Source organism: Solenopsis invicta, chromosome 15 (genome assembly GCF_016802725.1).
Source record: "Solenopsis invicta isolate M01_SB chromosome 15, UNIL_Sinv_3.0, whole genome shotgun sequence".
Classification (NCBI taxonomy): domain Eukaryota; kingdom Metazoa; phylum Arthropoda; class Insecta; order Hymenoptera; family Formicidae; genus Solenopsis; species Solenopsis invicta.
This window is the reverse complement of record NC_052678.1, coordinates 7,286,884-7,302,537: the sequence shown is the minus strand read 5'-3', so window position 1 is coordinate 7,302,537 and position 15,654 is coordinate 7,286,884. Positions and strand designations below refer to the sequence as shown.

General features: G+C 35.5%; 4 protein-coding genes across 5 annotated transcripts in view; 3 read left to right on the top strand and 1 right to left on the bottom strand.

Annotated features, from left to right (window-relative positions):
* The first annotated feature begins 20 nt into the window (after window positions 1-20).
* Window positions 21-4,487, top strand: LOC105198923 (prostaglandin reductase 1). Its single transcript, XM_011165777.3, has 4 exons — window positions 21-372; window positions 2,457-2,748; window positions 2,994-3,267; window positions 3,912-4,487. Exons 1-4 carry the CDS (start codon window positions 63-65, stop codon window positions 4,251-4,253), a joined length of 1,218 nt encoding a protein of 405 aa, XP_011164079.1. The 5' UTR covers window positions 21-62; the 3' UTR covers window positions 4,254-4,487.
* A 725-nt stretch (window positions 4,488-5,212) lies between these two features.
* On the top strand, window positions 5,213-7,506 carry LOC113002668 (prostaglandin reductase 1). Of its 2 annotated transcripts, none has more exons than XM_039458120.1 (3): window positions 5,213-5,630; window positions 5,926-6,220; window positions 6,862-7,506. In XM_039458120.1, exons 1-3 carry the CDS (start codon window positions 5,525-5,527, stop codon window positions 7,301-7,303), a joined length of 843 nt encoding a protein of 280 aa, XP_039314054.1. In that variant the 5' UTR covers window positions 5,213-5,524; the 3' UTR covers window positions 7,304-7,506. The 2 variants fall into 2 exon arrangements, with proteins under 2 accessions (XP_039314054.1, XP_025994544.1); XM_026138759.2 differs by having other exon boundaries at window positions 5,224-5,630; window positions 6,716-6,914.
* A 775-nt stretch (window positions 7,507-8,281) lies between these two features.
* LOC105198926 (methionine aminopeptidase 2) lies at window positions 8,282-11,781 on the top strand. The gene is made up of 6 exons (XM_026138758.2): window positions 8,282-8,488; window positions 9,117-9,191; window positions 9,299-9,624; window positions 9,913-10,317; window positions 10,740-11,007; window positions 11,116-11,781. Exons 1-6 carry the CDS (start codon window positions 8,341-8,343, stop codon window positions 11,319-11,321), a joined length of 1,428 nt encoding a protein of 475 aa, XP_025994543.1. The 5' UTR covers window positions 8,282-8,340; the 3' UTR covers window positions 11,322-11,781.
* Window positions 11,751-15,654, bottom strand: part of LOC105198925 — a 50,384-nt gene continuing 46,480 nt past the window's right edge. Inside the window, exons 5-6 of the mRNA XM_011165780.3 lie at window positions 15,058-15,229; window positions 11,751-13,847 (exon numbers count right to left, since the gene is read on the bottom strand). Of these exons, the coding sequence (XP_011164082.1) occupies window positions 13,761-13,847; window positions 15,058-15,229 (259 nt within the window). The 3' untranslated portion in view covers window positions 11,751-13,760. The remainder of the gene's footprint in view (window positions 13,848-15,057; window positions 15,230-15,654) is intronic.

Here is a 15,654-nt window from a genome sequence, read left to right as displayed (position 1 = left end):
CACTTTAAGAGATTCAATCCTATTTACCTGGAATGACTTTCAACTTGCAATACAAATAAAAGATGATCGTGACTAACATGTTCAAAGTATTGAGGCGCGAGTTATTGTCGTGGAATCATTGGAGAAGATTGGAATTCATTGATACAAGAAATAAGTTGATAAAAGAATTTGCCCGTTCCTTTTGCAATAACGCTGGTGAAATTGTAGCGACAAGACCGAATTCAACAAGCTCTTGGATCCGACAGTTTTCATCACACCCACGCAAGATGATGAAAGCAAAAAAATATGTGCTGGTGAAACATTTTGAGAACGAGGTGAAGCCAACGGATCTACAATTGGTAGAGGAGGAGCTGCCGAAATTGCAGGATGGAGGTAGGAAAAATGACATGAGGAGCATAGTAGAAAAACTTGAGCAGTAAGGGCCACTTTCACCAACGCCGATTAACTTAATCGCTGATTAGTCTATCGGAATTGACTAATCGTATTTGTTGTTAAGTAAAAACGACAAATGCGATTGGTCCATTCCGATAGACTAATCAGTGATTAAGTTAATCGGCGTTGGTGAAAGTGGCCCTATAATGAATCAACCGGTGAAGAACTTGAGACATAACCTAGCAAAGCTTTATGCGGCAAAATTTCGCTGGCACTTCTACTCCCAAATGCAAAGCAACATTGAAAAGCTGTCACGCCTTATCTTTTCACGAAATGAAGAAAAAAGAAAAGTCAGCATGAGATAGCGTTTTACCTCCGTTGATTACATTCCATTTTCATTACCAAAGCAGCGTTAAAAAGTTATAACATAAAAAGTGTCATTTATTTTTTGCCTGTGATTATTAACGTATAAAAATCATTTATCAATAAAATCAACTATTAATTAACTAATAGATTACAATATATATTTATATTCGGATTTTCTGCAAAACTTGTTTTTTGTGCCATATTTTTATTAAATTATCATTTTTATTGATGTATTACAAATTATTACAATTTTTTCACGTTTATTTTACTTTTATTTAATATTAAACAATAGAGATATTTAATATTAATAAAAGTTATACGACCATTCCTGATAATATTATATGAATATTGTATGAAATATGATTTACTTTTTATTTTTAAATTATCAGGAATATTATAATTTTTAAATAGTTGTAAAGTTTATAAATATTTTATTCATAATAATTTACATTAATTTTTGAATAAAAATAATATTGGTAGAAAATTTTCATAATATTCTGTTACGGATGTTGAAATAATAATATTCCACAAATATTATACAAAGTGGACATAACATTAATATTCCTATAATATTTAAAAACATTATATGGAATAATATTTTTGGAATATTATTTTAATATTATTTTAATTTTGAATAATATTTGAATAATATTTTAGGAATACTGTAGCGCATAGAATATTTAATGAGTTGAACTTTGAGCCTTCATTGAGTCACTTTAGCGAGAATCAATAGAGTGAGGATAAACTTAGTTTTTTTTTTTTTGCTGCATGATTTGGCATCTTTACAGTTTAACCACACAGCACACAAATATCTCAAGAACAAAATAGTGTTTTTACAGTAAAATATTTTACTGTAAAAACAAAACAATAAATATTTTAACAATGAATATTTCATAGAACTAAACATAGACGCGATTAATTTACATATCTTATTCAAGGCGCATTGGTAAAATGATCTGCACAAAATATACAGCATTAATTTCTTGATAAATAAACAAATTGTTTTATTTAGTAATAAGGATATAGATTGGTACTGCGAAAGATAACAAGTGATTCAATTTCATTTTTTTTTTAATTTATGTAATTACAATTTCATTGAAATATGATTAAAGGTCTCTACAAAAAAATATGCAAAAACACCTGCGATTAATTATAAATTCAAATTTACTGTTCTATTTTTAAAGATATGCTCATATCACTGTTTTGTTAACAATCACTGCTTGTGTTCAGCAGAAAAAGTAGTTCTTTTTACATCTGTTGTAAAATTCTTTAAGATGATTGGTTTTTGCTGTTAATACCTATCGGATCTGAATGTATAAATCAATCATATAAAAGAATTTTACAATAGTTGCAAAGCAGCTTTTTTCGCTGAACGCAATCACTGTCTCTTCCCCTGTTGTACGCTCAGCAGTCTGATTTAATCCACGTTCTATGTGAGGATCTTCACATATATCTTTTGGCTTATTTTTTTTTATTACCTCTCCACTATCAGACTTTTCAGAATTCTATTGTAAACTTTCACATGTACCTCTCTATAAATGATTCTAAATCTTTCAACATTAAATATATTGTTATCAACTTATAAAATATTATCATTTAACAATTTTTGCATAGTATATTGAGTATTTGATTCCTCCCTTTTTTGCTCTTAAGCAATAGTTAAATTTGAATTTTTCTTTTTTTAGAGCTTTTAGATCTTTTATATCTTTTTCTTCTAGAATATCTCGCGGAAGCTGAGTATCTTTCTGTGGACCCATACATGAGACCGTATGTACAAAGATTTCCAGTTGGAATCACGATGATCGGCGGTCAGGTCGCCAAGATCATAGAATCCAAGAATCCGGATTTCCCGGTCGGCAAGAGGGTCTGTGGGTACCTAGGCTGGAGAACTCATACAATTGTCAAACCAAATACCCCGGATAATCCCATAATGAATCAACCAGCGTACATTTTGCCAGACATGGGTGATTTGCCACCCTCTCTTGCCTTAGGTGTGTTGGGAATGCCGGGGTGAGAATTTTTGCAAACGTACTTATACCATCACATTACCATGACATGCACTCATATACTTATTGCATCGTGAAAAAGACGTAAAATAAAATTTAACGAACGAAAAAGAGCAATTATGTCTTTTATTTGCTGCGACGTTGATTTGTACTTCGAGCTTTATTCATGAATCAATACTAGCATTAAATAAAAATTCTTGTTTGCAAGAAGATATAAATTATTTACACGAAGCTCTTTTCTGTTTATAGCAACACGGCGTATTTCGGCTTGATGGAGCTATGCAAGCCGAAATCTGGCGAAACAATTGTCATCAGCGGAGCCGCTGGTGCGGTCGGATCGCACGTGGGACAGATTGCCAAAAATTTGGGTCTGACTGTAATCGGTATATGCGGCTCCGACGAGAAATGCAAATGGCTCACTGAGGAATTGGGCTTCGACTCTGCCATCAATTACAAGACCGCACCGATCGCGTCCAAACTACGCGAAACCGCTCCCAAAGGCGTTGATTGCTACTTCGACAATGTGCGCATTGATAAAATAATATTGTTTTACTTCAACTTAATTACACACACGTTCAGATCATTGCTTTTCTATAACTTTTCTTTAGTAACTCTTGACAGAATATTTCTCACTGGAAGCAAAGATGATCATCTATAATTATCAAAATTTTTGTGATACATCACAATTTTGTTAATACTAGAAACAAATGCCAACAAATAATTTCTACTATTAAGTATATTAAACAGATTTTTTGCAAAAAAAGAAATAAAAATGCAAGAAAATTGATTTAATCTAATTATGCCCCAACAAACATCAAATTACAGTTATATAAATGTAATTTTCTACTCAACAATGTAATTCTTACATAGCAATTATATTACTGAGTAAAAAATTATAACTAATATTTATATAATTATAACTTATATGTACTGGGATATATATATATATATATATATATATATATATATATATATATATATATATATATATTTACAAAAGTTATTGAGCACCTTAGAAAATGTACTTCTATAAATTGGAGTAATTTTAAAAATAATTATAAAGTAGTCATTTTAACTTTTTTGGTAGCTCTAGTGTTAAAAGATTTATTTGATTAAAAGATATTATTTTCTCCTCTAAAATTTAATCTATTTTAATTAACTTTGTAGGTCGGCGGGGATATCTCGAGCACAGTCATGTATCAGATGAATCTGTTCGGCCGGGTAGCCGTGTGCGGGAGCATCTCAAGCTATGACGCGGACCCCTCGTCCTTGCCCAAATGTACGATTTTACAACCTACTCTCGTATTCAACCAATTGAAGGTGGAGGGTTTTATCGTTACACGCTGGATTGATCGTTGGAATGAAGGAATTGGATATAATTTGAAATTAATACGCGAGGGCAAGCTCCGTTATCGCGAGACTGTGACCAAGGGCTTCGAGAATATGTTCGAAGCGTTCACCGGCATGCTGCGCGGCAATAACACCGGTAAAGCGGTCGTGCAGGTGTAAACATTGATTGGCGTTGAAATTTAACGTTTCTCACAAGTATTCCTGCCCGCTCACAATTTCATATCTAAATTTTTAATATTTTTAATATTTTTAAAAGATTAAAGGAATGAAACCTGTTCTTTATATGCACAAAATGTATACATTGTAATATGTAACTGTTCAATTTGTATAGACAAATATTACAAAGGTAATTATACATATAAGAAATAAATCATCACAAATATTTTTGAAATATTTATAGATTTTTCTTTCAAAATCCATTTAAAACCAATATGCGATATTTGCAATAAAATTACTACAATTGCTTGCGATTTTAATGCATTTATTAACATAATATTCATTCTAAATATTTTTATGTTTTTGATAAATCTTAACACTAATTTTTCTGTTTATTTAATCAAAATTTTATTATATTTTTAATCTATCAAACTTCAGTGTACCTTTAAATCGCAATTGACAGAAATCTTGTCCGATAAATATGTACAATTATGCATAGCGTTGTATTACATAACTGCTCGAGTTTCTAGATAAAATAACTCTTTGCTTTCCAATCGTTTGTTTTAGCGATTATCTTGCAAAAAACCATTGATAAGATAAAACTCAAGCTACTATTTATTTCAGAACTATTAAACATGAAATTCTATAGAGTGCGTTTCGTTAGTCTTCTTCTGCTTTTTTAAGAAAAACTCTAAGCGTATTTCAGTACATCTAATTTGCATATCTTTGCGTAGATATAGAAATGACTCATGTGTGAATACAAAAAGTTGTGAAGGATATTTAAAGCAGTGTAAAAACGTTTTAGAACTTTATAGTCGTTATTGCTTGTTTTCTTCGCAGTAATTGTAACAAAATCACTGCAAACTTTGGAGAAAAATTTTTTATAATAACCTTGCTCTCTATTCTATATTATTTTTAAAAAATTGTTATATTTTAATTTTTGAAAATTTCAGGAAAAATATCGTACACTTTTTCAGATTTTATAAATTTTTTCAGAAATTATAGAATTTGAAATCTTGGAATTTTTTATTTATATGTATGAAGAAAAAATATAGACTCTTTTAGCTTTTCTGTAAAGTGTTCTATGAATAAAAGAAATTTTTTATAAATTATTTTTTATACAGTTATACAGAAATTGTGAAAAATTTTAACATTTATATAAACATTCTAAATATTATATTAAGAATTCTCTAGAAATATTTGCATCAAGAAAAAAACTGAATTTGAATCTCTTAGTCTTAGATCCAAAAGTTTTCCTGAGGTAATTATGCAAGATGGTGAAAGCGAGAAAATACGTGACAGTAAATCATTTCGTGAACGAAGCACAGCCGACGGATTTAAAATTGTTAGAAGAGGAATTGCCACCATTACAGAACGGAGGTAGGAAAAATAACATAATTGTGACAACTGCTATGCCAGTATATCATCGATAAGTAATTAATAAAAATGAGCATGTTACTGCAAGTATGCTCTCTACCTTCCCATGGTTGTATAAAAGATATAAGCAAATTTAAAATTCGAAAAGAATTTATAAAATTTATTAATTATTAAATTACAAGATCAATACGACTCTCTTTTAATTATAGACATTAATTTTATTATTAGATATAAATAATTATTTTTTGTTAAATAATTATTGGAACGAATATTGAAATCATATATTTTTATCTTCTAGAATATCTTGTAAAAGCTGAATACTTTTCTGTGGATCCGCATATGAGAACGTACATGCGAAAATTCCCGCTTGGAAGCACGATGCTCGGTGGACAGGTCGCCAAGATCATAGAATCTAAGAATCCGGAGTTTCCGGTCGACAAAAGGATCGTCGGAAACCTAGGCTGGAGAACTCATACGATTGTCAATCCAAAGATCCCTGCTGATGCTACGTTGATTCATCAACAGCCGTACATTTTACCGGACATAGGTGACTTGCCGCCGTCTCTTGGCCTAGGTGTATTGGGAATGCCGGGGTGAGACTTTTTGCACAAATTTTATGTGTTTACATCACTCTACAATGACATACACTTAACTCGCGAAAAAGAAACGTAAATTATTAATGACTATAACAATAAAGAAAAATAATTCTATTTTTATAACTTAATAAAAGAAGTTAATAAATCATATGCTAATGGATCTTATTATATGTTACAAATTATTCAACTTTTGTTTGTTAATTGTTTAGTAATTGATTGATTACTGTTATTATGTTTGGATAAACTAACTATTAATCTATAAGTACTAAATTTTTCATTAATTAAACATTTGTATGAATATAAAAAAAGGTGATAAGGTAAATTATAGACGACTGAAACTAAATCGTTATGAGATCAGTGAAGCAGTTGTGATATAGCATGCTAGAAAAATCAGGGAGTTTAAATCTCTTCATTAATTTTTTCTAATTTTTACACATGTCATTGAAATTATTTCACTAAAGCTTGATTATAAATACCACATTCTTTTTTCAGTGCCTTAAATTAGGCTGTGTAATTTCAAAATTTATGCTGCCAATACTGAACATGTACAATATATGTAACGTAAACAATAAATACTCATATTTAGTACCAGCGGTGTATATCGGAAGTCTATGTATACGAAGCTTTCCTGTTTGCAGCAATACAGCATATTTCGGCTTGATAGAGATATGCAAACCAAAGTCTGGCGAAACAATCGTCATCAGCGGAGCCGCCGGTGGAGTTGGCTCGCATGTGGGCCAGATTGCCAAAATTCTTGGTCTGACTGTAATCGGTATATGCGGCTCTGACGAGAAGTGCAAGTGGCTTACTGAGGAAATGGGCTTTGATTCCGTCATCAATTACAAAACCATGTCGGTTGCATCTAGTCTACGCAAAGCTGCTCCGCAAGGCGTTGATTGTTACTTCGATAATGTGCGCGTTGATAAGATAATATTACATCTTAATTCAATTAAAAATACATCATTGCTTTCAATAATAATTCTTATCTTCTTTGGTCAACTCTCGACAGAATTTTTTAGCAAAAACGTCAAAAATAATCATTGTTCACTGTCTACGGTTAAAAAGTCCATTTGTACCTGATTGAAAACTATTTTCTCTCTGATTAGCTAAACTTAAAATCCACTTTAATTAACTTTACAGGTCGGTGGAGATATCTCTAATACGGTCATGTATCAGATGAGGCCGTATGGCCGGGTAGCCGTATGCGGTTACACCTCGAGCCTCAATGCGGACGCTTCTTCCTTGCCCAAGTCCACGATCCTGCAACCGACGATCTTGATCAACGAATTAAAGGTGGAGGGCTTTATTTATACGCGCTGGATTGTTCGTTGGGACGAAGGAATTGCACAGAATTTGCGATGGATACGCGAGGGTAAACTTCGTTATCACGAGACAATGACCGAAGGCTTTGAGAATCTGTTCAACGCTTTCATCAGCATGCTGCGCGGCGAAAACATCGGCAAGGCGATCGTCCGTGCATAGATATCGATTGGGATTGCGAGCTAATATCTTTTTCAAGTATTCCTGCCCACTCGCAATTCCATAACTAAATCTTCAATGTTAAATTCACATTCCTGAAAAATTGAAGAAGTGAACTTTTGTACTATGTCAACTCCTTTTCGTGTTTTAATGTCAATCGAGACATTTGGACACTCAAAATGCCATCGTAATCGGAACAACATTCTTTTTTAAAGATAAAACTTAATTAAAGAATATCCAGCTACTTTCCTTGTCAACCAATTCATTTTATACAATTTATTCAATGAAAATGTTTTAAGAAAATTTTGTGCTTTTCTTTTCGCCGAAAAAATTTTTATTACCTCTGTAAAATGATATAACACAAAACTAACAATAAATTATTGAACTACTGTTATACAGTATTGTATGCGTGTAATGTAAATTATACTTTTCTTGTAAACATCAAATCTTGATCAAAATTAACTTTTAAATTTCTCGCGCTTTTACCTTGCGTCGGAATAATATCGGTAAAAATGCTCGTTACCCGGCAGGCGGTCGGTAATCCTATTCCGGTTCTCGCACACGTTTTTTTACGCGGTTGCGACGGAGCGGCGGAGTTCCGTACGCCGCGGCATTGTTTAGCCGTCACATTACCGAAAATGGCTGCCGTGTTGGACGAAGTCGGCAAATCCGCTGAGAAACTCGTGGACGAGGAGAAGGTCGACGAAATCGTCGACGGCGAGGACAAGACCGGAGCGGCGGAGGCCTCGAAGAAGAAGAAGAAGAAAAAAAAGAAGAAGAAGGCCGGTGCGTTCTGTTCGAGTGTTGTCCTTAAGTGATGGATCTCTCCCCGAGTGTCACGCCTCGATTTCACGCGGCACGCGTTTTCCCGGTTGACGATTTAATGAATTGTAGATGTAGCCGGTCGCGAGGTCGCCGGAACGATTCACTCGCGCCTAAACGTTCTGCGACGAATGAAGTGAATACGTCGTTCACTGAAATATGTACTTGAGTATATTTGAAATGGAGCAGTGAGCTTGAGAAGTTTCAAGGCTGGATATTTCTTCTCCCAAAAATGCAACGTGGCGTGAAAACAATTTGTACTTATGTAAAATGTTGACAATTGCCGGCCGAAATGTTGACAAATTGACCCTTTTCTCTATGCGTGCTGTTGTCGATTTTTTTTTAAGTGTAAATATGAGTTGAAAGTGATAAGCTCGAGACAAGTTGTACGTCATTTAAATACTACAAATTGTAGGAAAAATACATATTTTGCTTTTCTAACATATGGAGCATTATTTTTCTTGGCTTTTCCTAAACTTATGTTTAACTATAAGTTTTGAACTCTATACAATTCATATGTGTTTTTAGTTTTTAATGAGAAATTGTATTATTGATCCTATATAAAATATTAATATTAGATATGTTCGTACAGGTGCTGGAGAAGCTAGTGCAGATGTGCCAGAAGGGGAAGAAGATAAGCCTAAGGATGATGAAGCAGTGGCCGAAGGTATCATCTAACTGTTTCTAGTTCTTCTATACTTTTGTAACTACAGGTTACAAAATCAACATTAAATGATTCTTGACAGTAATAACAAATTTGATAAAAATTTTTAGGCACCACTGAGGTGACCGAGAACAATGGTGAGAGCGAGGAGGCCAAGAAGAAAAAGAAGAAGAAGCGCAAACCCAAAGATAAGGGTGGCGTTAAGCAGCAGACAGATCCGCCGAGCATTCCCGTGTCAGAATTATTCCCAGATGGTAATTTCCCAGTGGGACAAGTGATGATTCACGGATCCGCTGGGATAGACGACAGAATGGCGAAGATGCGCTTCACGAGCGAGGAGGCGCGCGCTCTCGACAGAATGCACAACGATATTTACAATGAGGCCAGACAGGCGGCCGAGGCGCATCGACAAACCAGAAAGCATATCATGAAATGGGTAAGAGAACTAGATATGTTCTCGCAAAACTTGAGTTTTCAATTCTTAAACATGGTTTACATAATATTTTAGAATAAACATCGAAATATATTTGAATAAGCAATATAAATTGATCGTTCTTACAAATATATTTTTCTTTAATCTGTTCTTTCCTATTTATAGGACAGCATTTTCTCTAATTTTTTTTTTGTATCTGTACACAAGTATTTTCTTAAAATAGTTTGTTAAAGCTTTTTCAAAATTAAAATAAAACAAAATCGGAAATTAATGAGTTAATGAATTTCACAGATCAAGCCAGGAATGACTATGATAGAGATTTGTAACGAGCTGGAGGAAACCGCTCGAAAACTGATAGGGGAGGACGGCCTCCTGGCCGGATTGGCGTTCCCGACCGGCTGCTCCCGCAACCATTGCGCGGCTCATTACACTCCGAACGCCGGTGATCCAACCGTACTCGAGTACGACGACGTCACTAAGATCGACTTCGGTACTCACATCAACGGACGTATCATCGATTGCGCGTTCACTTTGACGTTCAATCCCAAGTACGACAAGTTGATCGAGGCTGTTCGCGATGCCACCAATACCGGTATCAAGGCTGCCGGTATCGATGTGCAACTGTGCGACGTCGGTGCCGCTATTCAGGAAGTTATGGAATCATACGAGGTGGAACTGGATGGCAAGACGTATCCGGTACGAAATATAGAATTATTTGCTTACTATTTGGATTTATCTTTGTTATTTTTGAACAGCTATCTTAATTGATTTTAACGAATCAAGCTGTGAGAATGTATGAAATTTCAAGTTTAATTAGAACTTGAACTTTAATTTGATATTTAAAAATATTTGAAAACAAACTTATCATACTGAGATCGGCAAAGTGTAATCAGTAAACCTTTCTTACTAGTGGAATTTATGACTAACTTTGTTATCTTTAATAGTAAGTATACTTTTACGGATTTTAATGATATAAGGCTGCAAGAATATATGAAGTTCCGAGTTTAATCGCAAGTGTTTAAATTTTAATTTGACATTTAATTACGGAAATATTTAAAAATAAACGTCAATGTTAAATGCGATAAAGATTTAATCAGTGGATTAAATTTTTTTTGTAGGTAAAATCGATTAGGAATCTAAATGGCCACTCGATTTCACCTTACCGTATACACGCCGGGAAAACGGTGCCGATAGTCAGAGGCGGCGAGGCGATCCGAATGGAAGAGAACGAATTTTATGCGATCGAAACCTTTGGATCTACCGGTAGAGGCGTTGTTCACGACGACATGGAATGTTCGCATTACATGAAGAGTTTCGACGCCGGTTTCGTGCCATTGAGACTGCAGAGCAGCAAGTCTCTTCTCAACACTATTAACAAGCACTTCGGTGAGAGAGAAGCTTTATAAAATATTTAATTATTATTTTAAAAAAGTAATAACAGCGTGATCTCAGCATTCGAGCATACTCATCATTCTATGTATATTTGCGTTTCAGGTACGCTTGCTTTTTGCAAGCGCTGGTTGGACCGCGTCGGTTGCACCAAGTACCAAATGGCGCTGAAGGATCTCTGTGAGAAAGGCGCCGTGGAAGCGTATCCGCCGTTGGTCGACGTCAAGGGCTGTTACACTGCTCAGTTCGAGCATACCCTCGTTCTGCGTCCTACGTGTAAAGAAGTCATCTCCCGCGGTGACGATTATTAAAGTCGGTCGTTGTTTTATGTGAATTATTATCGGATATCAAGGTGTATTTTAATCTCGATGTAACATCAATGTCAAAGCATCGTATTTCACGATGTGCGATGTGATAACAGTAATCATTGTAATACGTTAGTAATATGGCATTTCTGAGTGTGATGTACTATCCGTAATTTCGTTTTTTCTCATAAAAACATCGCAGTGACGATATTATGAATTCCGATATGAATGGTAAAAATGTACCGGCAACATTTATTATACACCAGATGTTTTCATGTACGTCTTAGGGATACATTTTCGCGGTTTGTTTCTTTTTTTCTATTGATATGTGTACTTCGAGAAGAGGGTTTGTATTCGTTGTATTCGCAACGTTTTATTTTATCCACTTTATTATTGGTTCCTTACACGTTGGAAATGGAAATGACGGGGTTGATGTTTAGTGTTGAATAAAATATATTTGGAATCCGAGATTTTATCATTGCGACGATCTCTCAAGGTCCTGAATATATCATGATTAAGTTTATGTTAAAACGACAGAAACTTAGCATATACATACATGTGACAACTGTACAAAAAGAAAACGAAAGTATCCTCCATTTGTGGCTCCTTTATCGGTTGGATATACGGATATATCTCCTTACTTAAGCGCGAATTACATATTATAAGATCCTCATGTGGATCCAGGTTGGTAAATTAAAGTTGTAACAAATTTAACGGCTTACATTATTTTTGACCTAAGATGCGCTGCACGCCCCTTCGCAGGATTCGTCAAACATAATGAGCCACGAAATACAGTTAATATTAAACGTCGATTCGATACTTAAATACGATTAATAATAATTGTTACTATGCAAGGCAGACGTCGGATTTCTCGTTCTCATTACCGTGTAACGAAGTATAAGAACACATGGTCCCGCGGGGTCCCGACTCATTTATCTTTCGTCTCCTCGCGGAAACTACCTTTACTTCCAGGTGGCATCATTTCCATACAATCGTAACGATGCAAATTTTGTTATATTCGTATAAGATCTGGAAATTCCAAATGATTTGTCGTCACAGTTGCGCTAACTCGTGGCGTCGGAAGTCACCGCGACAACTTTATCAACGAATCGTACGATTAGTTATACACTTTGCTTTCGTGAAATCGTCTATATTATAGTTTAGCTTGAAGAGGCTTGTTCCACGATGTTTCCAATCGAAGATAAAGACGAAATAATGCCACCGTCGGCGAGCTAAACCTCGTACAAAATACACTCTTTCTACGTGCCCGAAATCGCGTCGAGGATCGTGGACTTTCAAGAGGGTAGGGCAGGGATCGTCGCGCTTTCGGCACGAAAAGAACTCGTCCAGAGACGTGGATACGTATCGCGGATGCCCTAACTCGTGCTCGAGCGATTGGTACCATGGTATCGTTTTGCCCGTAGCGAATTAATGGTTTTTATTATCATTGCGGGGACGAATGTTCCATCGGCGTCATTTTTGTAACATGAATTTTGAACGTTTCCGAATTAAAGAGAACGCGTTACGTATCGCTTAAGGTCAAAGGCTCGGACCAGAGACAGTTTTTGCCGACAATACGTCGTCCACGAATAAATTCTTTCGCGTTATATCTCGCCGTCTACCGCTACTATCTATTGTCGATCTGTCCTACTGTGTTACTATCATGTCCTCGCGACGAATCTCCGTTTTTATAAGAAAAAATACGCCGGTTATTATATCCGAGTCGACGTTCACACGTACAATATAACTGGATTACCGTATTTACGATAACTACCATATATAATGACGTTATCGCGCCGACATATTAATTGGTCGTCAAGCTAAGCTTGGCATACGCTCATCTACTATTAAACGAAGACACGTGGTTGGTTGCTGATTGTATTGTTGTACATACATCGAGACACCCGATATGCGATGCGCTTTATGAGAATCATTTGTGTGCCACTTGATCCAGAGCAATACGCAAATACGACACCATAATTTACGGTGCCTAAACCCTGACACGTCGTAAAGATAGTGTCCTAATCTTCAAGACACAATGCGACGTCGTTTGGTCCTTCGCGTTGTTTGGGAATGATTTTACGGCGGATTGGCGCGACGATGAGGCGCGCTAACAATAAGTATTATCGAGATAGAACCTCCCCTCTCCCCAGCGACCCTCTCCTTGCGCTCGCGATGGCGATCAAATACGCGCGCTCGTTATTACGTCTCATTGCCTTATCTTAACGCCTATTAAGACTTAACGCCCGTTGCAACACGCGCCTCTCGACACGCGCTTCTCGACGCGCGCCAAATGACGCCGCTAATAATCCTCGTGCCAATGTTATCGGGTTATGCATATGTACATTGATTATGATCGATAAGGCGCCAAAGGGTGAAATTACGAGTCGTCTTTAGAGCGGATCGTTTCCTTCACCCGGGCGCGATCTTCGATCCTCGCCAGCTTCACTGGGACTCGGTGCGAGGCCTCAACTTCGCCCTCGCCGTTATCAGGAGATTGCTTGGCTCCGTCGTCGTCCGCGATTGCTCCTGCTACAAAAAGATTAGTCTTCGTTTAATCAACGTATGCGGAATTTAGCTTGATCACCAGTTGCAAATTTCGAAAGAATACAGAAAAAAAAATTGAACTGCATTATTTTACAGAAATTATAGAATATTTATGCGTTTTCTGTAATTTTGAGAAAAAACGAAATACGTAGTCAGAGATATTTTGGTCGGCAATTTAAAGCTCTCAGAGTTCAACTCTTAAACACAGCATAAGAGGAGAGATCCAATGTTGAGAATAACTTTGATTGCAATAAATATTTTTCAATAAATTTTTTAAAATGAAAGTTTAGAGTTTCAAAATTATGATTGGATAAACGGCATTGCCGAAAAACGATCTATTGTGAAATTATTAAGGAAAAATCATTAAGTGAAAAAAATAAAGATTTGTAAAAAAATTCATTTATTTAATTAAATCATATAGCAACAAAAAACTTTTAAGGACCTTAAAATACGTTTTAAAATTAAAGAGTGATACTTAAAAGAAAAAAATTATGGCATTGTTATTTCTTTTAAAGTTAGAATTATGTAATAAGAGAAATATGATGACAAAAAACTTTACTTCCGTGCCGTTTGAATTCTATTTAAAAGCTCTGAAGCGGATTAACGTCGCGAACAATAATGAAGAAGTCTAACTTTTTTTCTCCTCTTAACCCGAACCTTCTTTCTCATTCCTTCTTCACATAGAAAACGATTGCAATTTCCTATAGAGTCTCCCAGATTCAATGTTGTGTTTAAGAGTTAAGAATTCCACTCTCTAAATCTGAATCAATGAAATCTTATTGAGTTGCAATGTTGTATTTATAACTGTGATAATCATTGATTATTTACTATTTTTCAGTGATTCTGATTGAGAGGATGGCACTCTTACCGACCAAATCAGTGTATTACCATTGAAAAACAGTGCATATATCACTGATTGATATTTTATAATAAATATATCTGACAAAATAAAACTATTCATTGTTTTTCAGTGAAAAATACACTGAATGTTCCGATTTAAAAAATATGAGGGTAAAGGTGTTAAACGATGATCTTTGAGGATTAGAATTGAATGAGTTCTCTTAGAATACGAAAACTCAAAAACTAAATAGTCTCTTTCGAGGATTTGAAGACGTAAGGATTCAGATGTCAGAATCTGAAATCTAAGGATATAATAATTTCAAAGAAAAAGATTAGGTAATTGTGCTCGGATTACCGTCAGTTGAATGTGTCTCGCTCTCTGCTCGATCGCCCTTTGCAAGGCAGTCCTGGGATCGTCCTTGTAACTTTCCTCGCGGATCCTCTCAGCCTCCCTCCTCGACGCAGCCTCCCTCTGTTTCTCCAGGGCACGTTGCAGCTCGCTCTTCTGGTTCAAGACGTTCTTGCCACTGCAGAAAGAAAGGGAAGCTTAATTGAGATTTAGTGTATTCAGGTCAATCCTCTCTAATTAAAAAACAAGAGCGGCTTTGGCCGCTACAATTATGTAACAATAATTTCCAGCGAAAGATATAAAAGGTGAAGTGTTTTTGGGGAATGTAAATATCGAATGTGAAATTGCATGTAAATGAGAATTTAAAAAGTTCTCGAGCAAATGAAACGCATGAAGATTTTTGCGCGCATAAAAATAAGGATGTACGCGTTGATTTTACAGACGAGATAGGAACGCGCCCGTAAGATTACGTTGTCTCGATCGCAAGTGGAAAAACCACGCGTGCGAATTGGCGTGAATTACGTGCCAAGGTAAAAGTCGGTAAGCGTGAACCGCTTAATTCCATCGAAGCGTGAAGAATCGCAGGTGCGGCATGCCGTACAA